Genomic DNA, 19,198 nt, shown 5'->3' with positions numbered 1-19,198 from the left:
TCAGGTCATTATCACAGAGTCCTGGGATTGAACCCCGAATTGGGCTCTCTGCTCAGCAGAGAGCCTGCTTACCCCTCTCTCTGCCTGCTGCTCTTCCTACTTGTGATCTCTCTCTCTCTGTTAAATAAGTAAATAAAATCTTTAAAAAAAAATACTCCTATTCTTAATTTTTGTTCAGGAGACCTAGCTTTCATTACAGCTAATTGCCAGAGTTCTTATATATGTATATACAATAGTTCTTATATATACATATAAGTAGAATTACAAACAATAACATCATTATTATAGTAAACCCTTGGTCTATTTAATTCTCCAAGATTTTTATTTTTTTATTTTTAAAAATTTTATCGATTTATTTAAGAGAGAAGGCATGAGCAGGAGGGGCAGAGGGAGACAGAGAAGCAGATTTTCCACTGAGCAAGAAGCCAGACACAACCAGGGGCTCTGATCCCAGGGTTCTGGGATCATGACGTGAGCTGACGTGAGCTGAAGGTAGACCATTAACCAAATGAGCCAGTCAAGTGCCTCTCTCCAAGATTTTTAAAACTTGGTACCAAAAAAAAGGCTTTTTAGTCTCTCCCTGGTGATAAAGATATGAGCTATAAGCCCAAAAAAACCTTCATCAGCTATGATAACTGCCACATAGGAAAAAAACAATCTGAAGTAGTAGCTGTCACTCAAAGAATGACAGAGATAAATTAGAAAGAGCCTGGTAGCTGTCTAGCTCTGGTCCCTGAGACGAGTTAGTTGTACCCTTGCCCTTTCCAGTGCTTGGTAATATAAACCAATTCCCTCATCTTGCATAAGCTGGTCATTTGAGTTTCTAGGTTTCTGTCACCTGTAACTGAGAAAGGTCTAACACAAGAGCTGGTATAAACAAAACATCTTGTAAGATCTAACACTCTCTACAGAAGGGCTACAAAACATGGGATCCATGAATCCCTTAAAAACAGAACTCTGATTTTATATATGAGTACATATTAAAGTTACTAAAATTTTCATCAGTTACTCAAAATAAATCTGACTACCGTATCCTCTAAACAAGTTAAGATTTATTGGTTGGTGATCTAAGTCAGTGACTTAATGTATATCTTTGTATATTTATATGGTCAACAAACTTCCATCTTTTATTAAATATCATGGTTTTCAACCAAGGGCACTTGTACTTTGAAACCCTTTCTCTGTCTCATTTCTAAGATTCTGGTATGTTAATTCATCCCTTCCTTCTACAAAAGTTGAGAATCGGTGGTTTAGAATCTATATGAAGAAATTTTTTGAATCATTTTTACATCTTTTAAATCTATTCAGATGTGCTAAAATACAAGAAATATTAGAATTTAGCTTTTTAAAAAATTATCCTAAAATGTCTGGTCCTGGTAAGGTGTAGTAAGCACACTCTACTCTGTCTCTCTCACTGACTAGCAGAATACATAGAACTCAGGACAGAATACATAGAACAGCTTTCTGAAGACTAAAAAGCAAACAGCAGGCAGATCAGGGAATATCACCAGAATGTGAAGTATCAACCAAAATAAGTTTATCATATTTTCCCTCCAGTATCCCTTAATGCAGCAAGAAATTAATGAATTTAATGCAGGTGGAAATCCAGGAGTGAACACTTCTCCAAAAGAATCATTCTGACCCAAGGAGCTAGAAAGACAACTAATGGAAATGAACAAGTGTGTAAACTGCCCATGTTTTTCTTCCTTTTCCCATTCTCTCATGCACTGCATGCACAAGCCAAAGGCAATCTCATGGCCACAGGGAAACCTGCAAGAGCCAACATCTGAGGGAAGGAAACCTTCTTCCCCATTTCTCTAAGAAGGCAGGACCAACATACACTGGTTTTTTTGTTTGTTTAGTTTGGTTTGGTTTGGTTTTTTCTGTCTCTCTTTAGCCCCTAACTACAGAACAGAGTAACAAGAGCCACATTTTCTGAATGGAAACTGAAAAGGGAAACCCAGGGAACTGGGTTTTCAGAATCTAATGCAAATAAACTAGAAATTAGTTAACAGAAAAATGAGACGAAGATCTCCAAATACTCAGAAATCAAACAAAAATCTTGAAATAATACACGCATCAGAGGAAGTCTCAAGGGAAATAAGAAAATACTTTAAACTAAATAAAATAAAATACAACGTATCAAAATTATGGCATGAAACCAAAGCAAGGCTAGTTCAGTATTTGAAAATCAAGCAATATAATGCACAATATTAACTATCTAAAGAAGAAAACCACAGAAATATGTCAATTGATGCAAAAAAAGCCATGAGGTAAACAGAACATCCATTCATGATAAAAACTATTAGCAAACTAGGAATTCCTTAATCTGATAAAAGGCATTTTAAAAAAATGAAGCTAACATTATACTTAATGGTGAAAAACTGAATGTTTTCCCCTAAGATTGATAAATGGCAAGAACATCTACTTTTACTACTCTTAGTTAACATCTTCTGGGAAGATAAAAAGAAACAGCACAGAGACTGCAACAGAAGAAATAAATCGTTCTTATTCACAGACCACATGATTACCTACTTTAAAAAATTCCATAGACTCTACGAAATACTTATAGGACAAATAAATTTAGCAGGGTTATGGGATACAAAGTCATTACACAAAATCAGTCCTTTTTTTTTTTTTTTTAAAGTAAGCTCTATGCTCAATGTGGGGCTTGAAATCATAACCTCAAGATCCATAGTTGCATACTCTACCCACTGAGCCAGCCAGGTGCCCTAGAATCTCCTATTTCTGCATACAGCAATGTAGCATTAAAAACTGAAAATGTAAAAACAATGCAATAAATAAATAAATATAATGATATCTACCATAGCTCCCCAAAACTGAGATGCTTAGACATGGATCTAACAAAACAGCTGTAGGATCTGAACATTCAAAACTAAAATTAAAAAAATTTTTTTTGATGAAGACAATCAATAAATGAAACACACCATGTTTACAGACTGGGAGACTCAACATAGTAAGAAGGACAATTCTCATCAAATTAATCTATAAATATAAAGCAATACCAATCAAAATCTCAACTGGATTTCTATAGATATTAATAAGTTGATTCTAAAATTTAGAAGGAAAAGGCAAAGAAACTAGAAAACCTAAAAATTTTTGAAAAAAATGAAATTGGAAAAATCATAATCACTCAATTATAACACACATTTACTACAAAGCTATAGTAATCAAGACTTTGTGGTACTGCCAAAGGGATTTAGATCAATGGAACAGAATGGAGAATACAGAAACAGACACAGACAAATATAACCAAATGATTATTGATACAGGTGCAAAAGCAATTCAAAGTAAAAAGGATGATCTTTAAGGGTGCCTGCCTGGCTCAGTCAGTAAAGCATTCAACTCTTGATCTTGGGGCTGTAAATTCAAGCTCCATGTTGGATTAGAGATTATTTAAAACCTTTTAAAAAAAAAAAAAAAAGGCAGTCTTCACAATAAATGGTGTTGAACAAGTACACATTCATATGCAAAAAAATTAACCTCAAATTAAACCTCACACTTTATATAAAAATTCACTCAAAATGGATCATAGATCTGAACATAAAACATTACTTCAAAACTTTGAGAATACAAAAAATTCTTCATGACCAGGGGTTGTTACCCAACATATAGCTAACTAAGGAAACGCAAGGGTAAACCCTGACACTGCCACAGTCATCTGCTCCTCCAAGGGAATCCCAAGGGGGTTGCCAACATTATTTCCAAATAAACTCAGATAAACTCATCTCAAGAAAAGCCAGTAACTCAATAGACAAGGGTTTGGTAAAGAGAAAGGGAGAAATTTACTTTGGGTGCCAACAGACAGGGTAGGTGGCAAGCTTGGACCTTAACAACCAATCTCTCCAACAGCAAGATAAACACCCCGAGTTTTATACAAAGAGTTTAGGGGGGATATGGGTGAGAGAGCAGGCAGAGAGTGTGTGATAATTATGAGGGAGGGTCAGCTCAGGGCCTAGAGACGGAATGGGTAGGATGTAGTTTTTTAGCCATTCTGTTGCTATCCAGTCTTTTTGGTCTGATGGTTGAAATGCTTAGGTCTTTGCAAAATTTCTCCGTCAGTGCCTCAAGAAAGTGCAGTGAGAAATTCAGCTGTTGGGAGTCTACAGCTGAGCAAGAGAGTTCATGGACAGGGTTAGGCAGAGTTCTTAGGATAACCAAAGTACAGGTCATAAAAGAAAAAAAAACTAGTAAAGGATACTTTATCAAAATTAATACTTTTACTCTATAAGATACCATTAAAAGAATGAAAAGAGGGGTGCTGGGTGGCTCAGTGGATTAAAGCCTCTGCCTTATGCTCAGGTCATAGGATCAAGCCCCATATCCGGCTCTCTGCTCAGCAGGGAACCTGCTTTCCTCTATCTGCCTGCCTCTCTGCCTACTTGTGATCTCTGTCAAATAAATAAATAAAATCTTAAAAAAAAAAAAAAAAGAATGAAAAGAAAAGCTACGGAATGGGGGAAAATATTTACAAATCACATACCTGTCAAAAGGCTTATATTCAGAATATTTTAGGAACTCTCAGAGCTCAACAATAAGAAAACAAACAGTCTGGGGCACATCAGTGGTGCAGTCAATTGGGCATTTGACTCTTGGTTTCCACTCGGGTTATGATCTAGGGCCAGGGGTCCTGGGATCTAGCCCCACGCAGGGCTCAGCACAGAGTTTCCCTCCCTCTATCCCTCTCTGTAGCATGCATGAATTCTCTAAAATAAATAAATCTTTAATAATAAAAAGGAAAACAGCCCAATTAAAAATGAGCAGAAGATATAAACAAACATTCCCTAATATTCAACATCATTAGCCATCAGGGAAATAGATATAAACCACAATAAGTTACCTATCACAGAAATACAAATCAAAACCACTGGATACCATTTCACACTCAACTAGGATGGTTATAATAAAACAGTAACAAGTGTTAGCAAGGTTGTGAAGACACTGGAACCCTCATTCACTGCTAGTAGGAATATAAAATGATACAACCACTTTGGAAAGAGTCTGGCAGTTACTCAAAAGACCAGAGCTATAACATTATCCAGCACATTTAATTCTTCTGTATATCCCCAAGAGAATAAAAACATGTCTACACAAAAACTTGTATATGTTTCATAGGTCATTATTCGTAATAGTCTAAAGTGAAAGCAACCCCAATGTCCATCAAGAATGAAAAAATAAAATGTGGTATGTCCATACAACAGAATATTATTATATCAATAAAAAGGAATAAAGTACTGATACATGCTACAACTTGGACAAACCTTGAAAACATTATGCTAAGTAAACAAAGCCCATCACAAAAGATCACATGTGATTCCATTTGTATGAAATGTCCAGAGCTGACAAATCTACAGAGACAGAAAGTATATTAATGGCTACCTAAGGCTGGGGAAAGGGAGAAACAGGAATTAATAGTGCGTGGGCACAGACTTTCTTTTTGGGGCCATAAAAATGTTCTAAACTGACAATGAATCGTTGTACAACTCTGTAAATATACTAAACCCATCAAATTTTGAGTGAATTTTATGACCTACATTATTTTTCAATAAACTTATTATTTAAAAACCACAATGAAAGGACAGCTCAGTGGCTCAGTCAGTTAAGCATCTGACTTTGGCTTAGTTCATGATCTAAGGATCCTGGGATCAAGCCCATGGAGGGTTCCACATTCAGTGGGAAGTCTGCTTGTCCCTCTGCTGCCCCCTCCCAGCTTATGCTTTCTCTCTTTTTTGTTTTCCTCTCTCAAATAAAATCTTTTTAAAAAATGAAATAAAAAAGTAAAAACCAGAACGAAGTTATCATTATACACCTAATGTATAAATGTATAAATTATATGTATAAATATATAAATGTATGTATATGTATAAATTAAATATATAAATGGCTAAATTAGGGGCGCCTGAGTGGCTCAGTGGGGTAAGTCTCTGCTTCCACTCAGGTAATGATCTCAGTAAGGGTCCTAGGATCAATCCCTGCATCAGGCTCTCTGCTCAGTGGGGAGCCTACTTCCCCCTTTCTCTCTGCCTGCCTCTGTGCCTACTTGTGATCTTTCTCTTTGTCAAATAAGTAAGTAAAAATCTTAAAAAGAAATAAAATGGCTAAATTTAAAATACTGACAATATAATGCCAATGAGGATGCAGAGCAACGAAACTTTCATACATCCCTGGTGGAAAAGCAAAATGGTACAACGACTCTAAAAAATGTTTTAGCAGTACATTATAAAGTTAAACATGTTACCAATGACCCAGGAATCTCCCTCCTGAGTAGCTAACTCTAGAGAAATGAAATCATGTTCACATAAACTTCAGTACACAAATGTTTATAGTGGCTCTATCTGTAACTGTCAAAACCCAGAAATGATCCAAATGCCCTTCAAGGGGTCAATGGATAAACTGTGGGGTACATCCACACAATAAAATATGTACTACTTAGCAATAAAAATAATAGACTACTGATAAACACAACAACTTCCATGCATCTCATTATGCTGAGTGAATGAAACCAATCTTCTCAAGACTTTATTATGGTTCCATTTATATTACAGTCTCAAAATTACAAAACTATGGGGCACCTGGGTGGCTCAGTCTGTTAAGCATCTGCCTTCAGCTCAGGTCATGATCCCAAGGTCCTGGGATGGAGTCCTGCATCAAGCTCCTTGATCAGCTGTGAGTCTGCTTCTCCCCCCCGTCCCCGCTCCGCTCCGCTCCTGCTCTTTCTATTTTCAAATAAGTAAATAAATAAATAAATAATCTTTTAAAAAAAGAAGAGATAACTTACTGCCAGAGATTATAAGAGCTGAGAGGCATAACAGGAGGGAGTTTTTTGGGGTGATGAAGTCTTTTGGTATTCTGTACCCTGATTATTGTGGTAACTTCACACAAATCTATACATGTACTAAATTCTAAAAACTAAAAAATTTCAAAAGGAAAAAGTGAATTTTTCTTTATAATTTTATTTTTTTTAAAAGATTTTATTAATTTATTTGATAGAGCTAGAGAGCACAAGCAGCGACAGCAGCAGAAAGAGAAGGAGAAGCAGGTTCCCCGCTAAGCAGGGAGCCCAATATGGGGCTTGGTTCCAGGACCCTGAACCCATAATTCATACTAAAAGCAGACACTCAACTGACTGAGCCTCATAGGTGCCCCTTTTCTTTAAAATTTTAAAGATAAAATTTTATTTCTTTTTTAAAAGATTTTATTTATTTGTCAGAAAGAGCCTGGAGCATAGACTTACAGGCAAGAATGAATAATGACAAAGGTTTTCAATTATCCAAAAGGCTGACATATGCATGGGGTTAGAATTTTTCTGTGTAGTATTAGAGGGAAATATCATTTACCAACGAATCCAAAAGTACAAAGGATTTTTTAGGGCTTCCCGAAATTCGGCATTTATTCTTCAATTCTTAGACAATCAAGAAGCAGGAAATTCTAGAAATTCTTGCATTAAACAAAAGGTCAGGCAGGATGATCCTACAGTTTTCTCCCAACTCAAACACTGTATGAATCTATGGACTGTAACTTCTACAGTTAACCTATTAAAGCAGAAGGCACTGAACATCTAAAAAGGCAACTTATCCTGTCAAAATATCACCTTTCACTGCATAAAGGTAAACACTATATAGCACTTTTGAGTTACAAATTTTGAAAAAGACTAAATAAATACAAAATCTTAACAAAAGCCATATTGAGGCCTATTTTATTTCCCCAAATCTGATTTATTCTAAGGATATTAAAATTAAACTCAAATTACTAATGCCTAATTAAATATAATTTCATTAGGCTTAAAAGGCAGAAGTTATAAATATCAATTTCATGCAAATTTCTATAAGTATAGTGAAGAAATCTCCTGAAAAAGAAGTGTTCTTTCCACACAAAAAGTGGTAGTCCTCAAAAGAGCCAAAACATCTGCATTCACTTTAAAGCTCATCAAGACAGACTGACATTTTTAGGAGAAGCATATGGCTTGCTGAACAGTCATCTAGAACAGGATCTTTTGTCTAGTAAACCCTATTCAAGGACCATTTCCTTATGTATGGAGTGGCTGAATAAAGGAAAGAACATATTTTCAAGTCCTAGAAAACACAAAGAAATAAACTCTTCATCTAGCTTTGTTAAGGATATAGCAAAACATATTACAAAAGCAGCCAGATCTTTACTCTCAGAGACTGTGCTCTCAATATCTGAAACAATTCTAAGAAAACACTGAAACAAAAGAACTCTAGAAAAGCATGCAACTTTCTTAGAGAACTGTATCTAGCCAAAGACCACCTCCCTAAAAAAGGCATTTCCATTTTAAAGGATAAAACACTTTCTTCTTAAAACTTAGAAGGGCACAGAGTTCAACAGCTGCGCTGTATTAAACCTGAGACCTTCCAAAAGGAAGAACAAGAGTCTCTAGAGAGCCAGTAACATGGCCTGCTTTCTCCAAAATTATCAAAATGCCTGCTCTGCCTCAAAGAAATATTTCTCCAAGAAAAAGCCTCCATAAAGTGCATGGGTAAAAAGCAGAAAACTTTAGATTAGGGAATATGCAAAAATGGGAGAATTTTTGTTTGTTTCTGGAAATCTCCAACCTTTCCCTCAAGGAAAAATGCATTTCGAAAGTCTTTCAAGATATATAGCATGGAAACTATTTTAAAACACAAACAATAATTTTCAGCCCTAGCTTCCCATCAGAATCACCACGGAGCTAAACCTCAACCTAAATTTATTGAACTACTATATACTGGAGCCAAGGCATCTCAATTTTTTATGCACACAACAGGTGATTCTGAGGCACAGCAAGGGTTTAAAAAGCACTAAACTAGAGCAAGATCCCATAAAAGAAAAAATTAAGTCTAATGAGTAAAGGCAAAAAAAAAAAAAAAAGTCACATTTGACAACTAGCTAGTTCTAAAGAACCTAAGGTTGTATTCACCTTATCAAAATAAGACAACAGAAAGGAAATCTAAAACAGGAATTCTAAATTGCTCTCCTGCCACTATTTAAAAGACAAGACTTAAATAGTTTGCTAAGTATCCAAATATTTAGATGAAAGTTATTGTGAAGGATCTAGTCACTCCATCATAATTCAGGTACAGTAAGGTTCCATGAGGGTCTTTGGATACTGTAAACTTAAAAAAAAAAGTTATAATAAGAGTGCATGTATTATATGTAATTATCTGTCAACCTTAAGAAACTTCAATGTTTGTTTGTTTTTTTAAGATTTTTTTCAAAATTATTTATTTATTTATTTGACAGATAGAGATCATAAGCAGGCAGAGAGGCAGGCAGAGAGAGGGAGAGAGGACGAAGCAGGCTCCCCGCTGAGCAGAGAGCCCGATGTGGGGGCTCGATCCCAGAACCCTGGGATCAGGTCGGACCCTGGGATCATGACCTGAGCGGAAGGCAGAGGCTTTAAACCACTGAGCCATCCAGGCGCCCCAAAGCTCAAGGTTTTAATCACAGCAAAATAAATTTCAGCCATCATCAGAGCTTCATTAAGCCTACTTTGTTTTACACAAAATCCTAACAGTTTTACTTGCTTGATATTCAAACTTATGATAAATGAAAAAGGATAGTGAAACTGCTAAAGAGAAGTGAATCAGTCAAAGGAGGACATAAAAACACTATTAGAAAGCAGACAAAAGAATTCAGAAAGTATAGCAAACACTTGATAGTTTTTAAAGGAATAAGAATACAATATCTTTTTTCTCATGATCACTGTAATAAGAAAAAAAGAGAAACAGGTTCAGTTTACCTTGTTTAATACATGTATCTCAAGAGTTTTTTATAAGAGGGTAAGAAAGTATAATAATCAAGTCACATATAAAAAGTTTCTCACCAAAAATCATTACCAAACTTAAGAGAACAAAATCCTTACTACAAAAAAATAAAACAAAAAAACCTAATTTCTCAACTGGAGACTCTCACTGTACAAAAGGAACAGTAGAGTGAAAGTAAAGAGCATCAGATAGTTTCTCAAAGATATTTTGCTAAAATAAAAACAGAAGACACCAAGGTTTTAATTTTCTATTATCACACCTGTATTTCTCACTACTAAAGTCAAGACATTCCTTTAGACTGCTAAACCGGACTATTTCCTAGCAATGTAAATTTTAAAATCTGTTTTCTCATCTGTATGTCTGAAAAATGAGAAAAACAAGAACACCTAAGTTCACAGGATTACTGTGAAAAATACAGAATATAATGCAGGTGAAGTAGTGGCACAGTGGCTAATACAGAGTGAGGAATAAATGTCAGCTATTAGTAATTTGTGCTCAGAACAAATACCATAAAAATGATTCTCAACTTTCACCAAGGGATTTACTTTAGAAGCATCTCCATTTGAAATTGCCTTATTCTTTATTCATCCCATACCAAGAAAACATGTATTAATTAGAAAGGAATCAAATTGCTCCTTCTTTCTCCATTAAGCCAAACATAAAATTAATTAACTTTTAAAAAACTTCATGTAAAGTGGTTTGCAGAACACAAATCTAACAATCACATTTAGTTACTATTATTCCAAAAAAATTATCATGTTCCATGAATACCCTTTCCCAAGAAAATTCATTTCCACCTCTTTTTAAAAATTTGAATATAAGAATCAGGACATTTGTCAAGGAAATTTACGAGTTCAAAAAAAATCTGTAAGACAACTTCAATCCAGAAGCATAACACAGTTTTAGGTTAATATCCTAAACTAAGACCACCTCAAGTAATTAAAAAAAAGTATGTCCTGTAGATATTTTATATTCACATTTATGTAGGTGAGTTGTAGGTTATAGGTTAGTTATAGGTTATGTAGGTTAGTTATATATTAGGTAGTTATATTCACATTTATGTAGCTTCCTTGGCTTTCATTGACAAGGCTACTAATAGAAATAGTACCCATGGCTTCCTGTTTTTCCTCACAATCACACATCTCTAAATATGTATTTACTCATCTATGTGATAAACATTTACCTATTATGTGTGTGCTATTACATGGGTGTCATGAAGTATACAAAAATACAAAAAACTTTGCAGTCAAAAAAATTTTCCAGCACTACAAAAGCCAGTGGCCTCACTACTGATTATCAGTCCATGTGCTAAAAATTACTCATTTACAAGTGTGTGTACATGTACATGTGTAACGAAAGGATCAGTATAGGTTGTTATGCTGAGGCAACTACCAATCTAAATATCTTTGTAACATACAACAAAGATTTATTTCTTAGTGACTTTATATTTTACACAATCTGTTAAGAACCAGCTTCTATCTTTGCTCCATGTGCTCTTCATTCCAGAATCTAAGCTAAAAGAAAAATATCCCACCTAAAATGTCTACCTCATAGGCAGAGGGAAAAGAGACATGGTAAAACATAGGACAGGTCCTATAGCTTTTGCCTGACATGGTGTATTATTGCCAGTAACATTACATTGGCCCAAACAAATCACTTGGCTAAGGAGGCAGTGGTGTATAATCCTGCACAGGGAACAGAGGCAAGTATTTTAAACAATAACAGCAATAACAGCAATTACCACAATATCACAAGATTAAAGAAAAGAAACATGGTCAGATATTCAAACCAAAAATAAAAGTAGAGTTTATTTAGGTAAGATTTACTATGTACCAGACACTGTGATGAATGTATTAAAATATTTAATTCTAAGAAGAATTCAACAAAGATGTCCACTACTGAAGAAAATAGACCAATTAAAGGTATTTCTTTTTTTTTTTTTTTTAAAGATTTTATTTATTTATTTGACAGAGAGAAATCACAAGTAGATGGAGAGGCAGGCAGAGAGAGAGAAGGAAGCAGGCTCCCTGCTGAGCAGAGAGCCCGATGCGGGACTCGATCCCAGGACCCTGAGATCATGACCTGAGCCGAAGGCAGCGGCTTAACCCACTGAGCCACCCAGGCGCTAAAGGTATTTCTTAATGAGGAAAATAAGCAAAACAATGAAATCTATTAGAAGACATTTTAGTGGAGCCTTTGTGGCTCAGTCAGTTAAGCTTCCGACTCAATCTCAGCTCAGGTCTTAATCTCACGGTCCTGAGTTCAAGCCCCACCTTGGACTCAGCACTGGGCATGGAGCCTACTTAAAAAAAAAAAGAAAAGAAAAGAAAAAAAAAAAGACACTTTAGAGATACTTCAAGCTCACTGAACTTGGCTTTGGCATGTTTTAAAGAAAGCGAAAGTAGCTGCACTTCAGAGAGGAATTTATCCAGCTTATCTGAAATGAAGCCATCAACTGATTTATATGTCCTAGACGTTTCTCAAAATGGGCTAAGACAATTTCACAGCAAGGTGTAACATACACAGAACTCTTGTCAACCTTGGGACTGTCATCTTTAGCACATCTTACTCAACGGAGGGTCCTGGAGAACCTCATAATTTCATACTGGCTTCTCCAATGCTGAAAAAGAAAATAGGGCAGCACAAGAGCCAGAGATAGGAGCACAAAAGAAGCCTCCCAAAGGGGCGCCTGGGTGGCTCGGTGGGTTAAGGCCTCTGCCTTAGGCTCATGTCATGATCCCAGGGTCCTGGGGTGGAGCCCCAGGGCAGGCTCTCTGCTCAGTGAGGAGCCTATTGCTCCCTCCCCCTCTGCCTGCAGCTCCCACTCTGACAAATAAATAAATAAAATATTTTTTTTTTATGAGAAATAATGAAACAAGGCTAGGTAAGTATACATGAACAGGTTAAAGAAAACAAAAACCACTGTATCAAGCACAGAGTCCAAAGTATTGCTATTTTGAAACAGTGTACCATGTTACCTAGCTTTTAACCCACTGAGCCATCTAGGTACCCCTTTACCTGGCTTTTAAATTAAAATCCTAAGTAGTTAAATTTACCCTGGACAATTCCATAGGTAAGTCCAGGAAAGTAAGAATAAATGTATGCCATTGACTCAGGTTTCCCCTCCTCACTCAATCCAGGGAAATGAGAAGCATGTGGAAACTACGACATTCTAGAGCATGAGCTCATTAACTAGATCAACTGAATCATCTATACTGTTTAAATCATTTTTCACCCTTATGTATGTTATTGGGTTTTTTGGTTTGCTTTTGTTTCTTACGGATGTACTATAGTTAATTTAATACAGGCTAACGTAACTTCGTCTTTCCTTCTACTCCTCTTTCTTCAGTATTTGTTCATTACTCCCCTTCTTACCAACTGCCTGATTCTACTCTCCCTCATTTTATTCAAGTGATCTGAAATGTTACATTATTTGTAAATGTTTTAGAAGCATTACAATAAAAAGAATTTTAGATTTAAATTATCCAGTTTATTAGTTGTCTTTCCACCCACAAACTTTTCAGATCCTCATTATCTCCGAATCATATTGGAAAGAGAAAACTTAACAATGAAAAGCCAATAATATGTAAAAGTGAAGGGCTATAAATTTGCCTCAAGGGAGAGATGACCATAAACTCTCTGGGTTAAAAAAAAAAAAAAAGTCTTACAGGGGCGCCTGAGTGGCTCAGTGGGTTAAGGCCTCTCTGCCTTCGGCTCGGTCATGATCTCGGGGGTCCTGGGATCGAGCCCCACATCGGGCTCTCTGCTCAGCAGGGAGCCTGCTTCCCCCTCTCTCTCTGCCTGCCTCTCTGCCTACTTGTGATCTCTGTCAAATAAATAAATAAAATCTTAAAAAAAAAAAAGTGTTACAGAAAGCAAATAAATAAGGACACGTGGCTGGCTTAGTCAGTAGGGCATGCGACTCTTGATCTCAGGATTTTGAGTTCAAGCACCTTACTGGGCGTAGAAGTTACTTAAAAATAAAATCTTTAGGAGTGCCCAGGTGGCACACTTGGTTAAAAATCTGACTCTCGGTTTCAGCTCAGGTCATGACCCCAGTCATGATCGCAGGGTCGTGGAACTGAGCCCTGAAATAGGCTCCAAGCTGAGACTCTTCCTCCTTCTCATTCTGCCCCTCCCCTCTCTGAAATAATGTTTTTAAAAATTAAAAAATAAAATCTTTTTTAAAAAGACAAATGTGTCATTTGGCTTGTGTTAAAAATTTGTTTTCCTTAGCAAAGTTTTTTAAAGTGTGAAACAGAGGTTACCATATATGATGTAATATTTTATTTTCAAATCTCTTCTAACACATTTGCAAGCAGAAACTCTTCAAATCTTTATAAGTAGTACTAATTATCATCAGTTTCCAAAATCCAGTATCTTACTTCAACTACAACAATAGCTGACAAAATGGCTGTGACTTAAGCTTAAATATACAGTCATGTCTTAATTAGTCATGCACCAGTGGATCCTTCAAATTTGAGTTCTAAGGCTACTATGAATACATTACTTGGGAATGCAAAATTAATCTCCATAATGTCTAGGAGAACAAGAACTAAACTAGATCACCTCTCTTACAGTGGAAGTCAATCGGTGGGGCATTTTAGAGAAGCACTTTCCATTCTTCAAGTTCCCCATACATAAAATAGTTAACCACAAACTTGTTTACCATTCCCTAATCTTAGCATCCTTATTTTCCAAGGACCAAATATCATGTATATATCCACTACCGCCTTCAAAGCTTTTCATAAGCCATTGAACCTACCCACAACATCCTCTTCTTCTCCCCATGCCCCCAACACCCACTATTTAAAACTTAATAAAATCTACCTCTAAAAATCCTTTCCAATTAACTCTAGATCTAACTCTCTGCATTCCCTTTATATTTTAATATAACACTAAATTAAGTAGCATTTGACTAAGCCAATTTTTTAACCATCCCCATGTGTCCATAGTCTTTCCATGTTATTCTAAGCTCTTAGAGTAATCTCCAGAGCATGCATAAAAATATTCAATATATGCCCTGATTTCTAATAAGCAGCGAAAATAGCGATAAAACCTAATTCTTCGCAAATAAAAATACTAGTGTGTGTGTTGTTGTGTTAGCAACATACAGTCAGGAAAATTCGAAAAAACAGGGAAATCGACAATTAATGCAGCCGGAAAAAAAATATCACTATCACAAAAACGCTTCAAAGCAGAACAATAATAGCAAAAAATCTCTGAAATATTATGAAGCTTTAATAAAATTCTGGACAGGAAACTTGCCGACATTACCACCAGCCTTTAAAAAATTACCTTCCAGTATTACTAACAGTGATATGCTCAGTAACCATGAATTTCAACCAAGCAGTCTGATGAACAATCTTTCTGTACAGAAACCCACTAACACCACTTAAAACCGTGTTAAGGGAGAGAGGGATCTAACCTTCCAACAGGGAGGCGTGTTGGGCAAACAGGTGAAAAAATGGATAAGTGCGGAAAGTGGAGAGGAAAATCAGACTCCTCCCCTTCTCTGGCGGCTAAAGCTCGGCTCGCAGACCCCGAGACAACCCCACCCCCACGGACCCTCTCTCACAGCAACAGTCCAAAACCTTCCAAGAAATCATGCGTCCTCCTCCCCCATCCCCGCATTCACGCCCCCACTCGCCTGGCCAGCGCCCCTGAATCGCAGCTAGTCCCAAATCCGCCTGCCCTTTCCAGAGGAAGGGGTCAGCAGAGAACGCTTTCCCCGAGGCCTTCTCCGGGACCCAGCCAGCAGAGACCCCCCGCAAAAGTGGAGAGACCCCAGAAGCTTGAAAAAGAAGCCTGACAATCCTGTTACCTGCTGGGAACCCTGGAAACGGAAATGGCAGCTACAGCCACTGCCCTTTTCCCCCACAACATTTGCCTCAGCGCCTCTGACATTGAGACCGCCGCCATCTTGCTGCAGGCAAACGCCTGGACGGATCTCCGGAAGGGACAAACTTCCTTCGTTCTCAAGGTTCTGTAACCACAATGTAATAGAGTGGGTTTTTGTTTATTTCACTTGTGTTTGTCGTTTTGTTAAATACTGGAATTTAGAAAAGAGGTGAAAGGTTTCACCGACAGATAAGAAGGAAAATGAATGCAGCAATGCAGCAGTGCATTAAGTGTAAACATCACCTCCACAAATTGTAATCCTTGTTTGTTGTTAGGACTAGTTATTTAATGAAGACACGTCCCCCCCCTCCCCCGCCCCAAACAACCTGGAAAATTTAAACACCTGCAACTCATAATTTTTTCAAAGGACTGAGCATTTTTAGGGCTGAGCCCACTGAAAGAGCCAGAGGGCTCTCTGGATTCTTGAGAACCTAAAGTAGTACTTTTCCAAAGTGTTGGCAGATTCAGTATGTAAGCCCTCAGGAAGGACTGTATTCAGTTTGATGTTCTCTAGTTGTAAGGATCATATTTTCCAGTTCGGACACATGGCCTGGAAAAGGTTATTTTTTTTGACATGTGGATTTCAATGAAAAAACTAATGGAACACAATATTTGATATCCTTATCTTCCCAGTAAATCCTGAACCTGCAATCGTGTTCTAAACACCAAAAATATTATTATTGCTTCATAAATATAAAACAAAAATTATCTTCTGAGACCAGTGTTGGAAACATCTTTGTATTGTGGGCTACTGACCTTAAAAACAATGATAAACTGTGATTTATCTAAAATAAAAAGGTAGTTGAGGTGCCTGGGTGGTTCAGCCTGTTAAGCACCTGCCTTAAACTCAGGTCTGGATCTTAGAGTCCCGGGGTTAAGCCCCACTTTGGACTTCCAGCTCAGTGGGGAGTCTACTCCCTCTGCCTCTGCCTCTGGCCCCACCCACTGCACTCACACCCGTGTGCTCTCTCTTTCAAATAAATAAAATTTTAATACAAAACAGAACAAAAAACTTGTGAGTTCTAGGCCTACCTCTGGTGTAGAATTTCCTTAAAAAAAAAAAAAAGGTTTGTTAAAGAAAAAAAAAGTGGCTCCATCATTTGGCTTGGCTTAGGACTTGATCTTGGGGTCCTAGGATGGAGTCCCCCTCTCCTACCGTCCAGACTTGGGGCTCCCTTCTCAGCGGGAAGCCTGCTTCTCCCTCTCACACTCCCCCTGCTTGTGTTCTCTCTCTGGCTGTCTGTCACTTAAATAAATACAATCTTAAAAAAAAAATACATGTACTATATTTATTGAAAAATGAATAAAGTATGCCAGTACATGTGGACTCACATAGTTCAAACCCATTTTGTTCAAGGTTTAACAGTACTGTTTCCATTCTTGTAATTTTGACATTTCAAGAATGTTACATAAAAGACTCATGCAGTGTATGACTTCTTGAGGTTGGCTTCTTAAACTCAGTATAATGCCCTTGAGAACCACTCGAGTTAATGCGTGTATCAACAGTGCATTCCTTTTTATTGCTGAATAGCATTCCTGGTGTATTAGGATCCTCCAGAAGAGCAAAGCCAGTAAGATACACATACGGACATACCTATTTGTTTAACCATTCACCCATTGCAAAACATTTTGGTGGTTTCCCATTTGGGGCTATTACAAACAAAACTGCTATGAATGCTGGTGTTTGTGTGTGTGTGTGTGTGTGTAAACATAAAATTTCATTTCTCTGGGATTGTGTTCGAAAATCCAATGCTAGGTCATGTGATACATGTATGTTTGTTTTTTTTTAAAGAAAATGCTTACTATTTTTCAAAGTAGCTGTGCCTTTTTACATTCCTACCAGCAATATATGAGATACAGTTTCTCCTTATCCTCACCAGCAGTGGCTATTTCACTATTTTTTATTTTAGCTCAATCAACATTAATAATAGGTGTGTCGTAATATCTCATCATGGCCTTAATTTAATTCCCCTAATGGCTAATAATATTAAATATCTTTTCATGTGTTTATTTGCCCTCTGTATAGTCTTTGCAGTAAATATCTCATGTCTTTTGCTTATTTTCAAATTGCATTAGTTTTTAGTGTTACATTTTGGGTCTTTATATATTCCAGATATGAGTCCTTTATCAGATACGCGGTTTGCAAATATTTTCTCCTGTCTGTAGCTTGTCGTTTTATCCTCTTAATAGGGTCTGTTGCTTAGAAAATGTATTAAATTTTGATGAATTCTAGATTGGTCATTTTTAAGCTCATCGATTATACTTTTCACCAATATGTTTTCACCAATATATTATATATATTCACCAATCCTATGTCTTAAAAATTTTCACCAATTTTTCTTCTTTTTTTAAAATTGTTTTAAAAGATTTTATTTATTTATTTATTTATTTATTTGACAGAGAGACATAACAAGAGAGGAAATACAAGCAGGGGGAGTGGTTGAAGGAGAAGTAGGCTTCTCAGCCAAGCAGGGAGCCCAATGTGGGTGGGGCTCAATCCCAGGACCCAGAGGATCATGACCCCAGCTGAATACAGATACACAACAACTGAGCCACCCAGGCCCCCCTCTATGTTTTCTTCTAAAGGTTTTTTAGTTTTCCCTTTCACAGTTAAATCTAGGATCTTTTTTGAGTCACTTATTTGGTTAATAAGGTGAGAGGTTTAGGTCAAGATTCAATTTTTTACCTGTGGATGTCCAGTTGCTCTAGCACTCTATTTAAAAAGACTTTCTTCCATAGAATTGCTTTTGTACCTTTATCAAAAAATCAATTCGGCCATACTATTTCTGGGTTCTCTATTTCAGAGAGAATTTAAGCCCTAGGGTGGTATTTCTGTTGGGTTAAATTTTAATAAAGGTGTTTTCTTTCTTTTCTTTTTTTTTAAGATTTTATTTATTTCAGAGAGAGAGAGAGAGAGTGAGAGAGAGCACAAGCAGGATGGACAGAGAGAGGCAGGCTCCCCACCAGTGGAGAACCCGATGCAGGACCCCAAGATTATGACCTGAGCCAAAAGCAGGTGCTTAACCAACTGAGCCACCCTGGGGCCCTTGGTGTTTTCTTTTTTAAGGACTAACTTATGATCTGTCCCAGTGTTCATCAGGTCAGCTTACTGGAGCCTTGTTCCTGGTCCCATTGACCAAAACCCAACCCCTCTACCTACCACCTTTTCCAGTCCCTTCCTTTTGTGAATTTGGAATCCAGAGGAAAGACTTCACTGGTCTGTTTGCCTTTCTACACAGCCTTTGATCCCAAATCAGATTGCTAATAATAAACACCTGTAGAATCTCTGGGTCTCTTGACCTTCTGCTGGGTTCCCTCAGCTGTCCATAGCCGAAGTCCTTGCTGACCTCAGATAGAGGATATAGGCCTAAGAGTGGAATAGAAATAACTTGTCATGTGCATTTATTTACTTAATTTTTTACAATGTCACCTAACTGTAGACTCCACCACTAAATTTAATAAAATGTCTAGGTCTAAATACCAGTTCAATATTTCAGTAGGAGTATTAAAAC

The 19,198-nt window shown here is 36.9% G+C and overlaps 1 protein-coding gene across 2 annotated transcripts in view; it reads right to left on the bottom strand.

The window, feature by feature from the left end:
- NDUFS4 (NADH:ubiquinone oxidoreductase subunit S4) overlaps positions 1-15,759 on the bottom strand; it is a 114,071-nt gene extending 98,312 nt beyond the window's left edge. For both annotated transcript variants that reach the window (XM_059173961.1, XM_059173959.1), the window contains exon 1: positions 15,610-15,759. In XM_059173961.1, the coding sequence (XP_059029944.1) occupies positions 15,610-15,707 (98 nt within the window). In that variant the 5' untranslated portion in view covers positions 15,708-15,759. The remainder of the gene's footprint in view (positions 1-15,609) is intronic.
- Between the last annotated feature and the right edge of the window lie 3,439 nt (positions 15,760-19,198).

The sequence above is a fragment of the Mustela lutreola genome, chromosome 5, assembly GCF_030435805.1.
Source record: "Mustela lutreola isolate mMusLut2 chromosome 5, mMusLut2.pri, whole genome shotgun sequence".
NCBI lineage: Eukaryota > Metazoa > Chordata > Mammalia > Carnivora > Mustelidae > Mustela > Mustela lutreola.
This window is presented reverse-complemented; position numbering and strand designations above follow the sequence as displayed.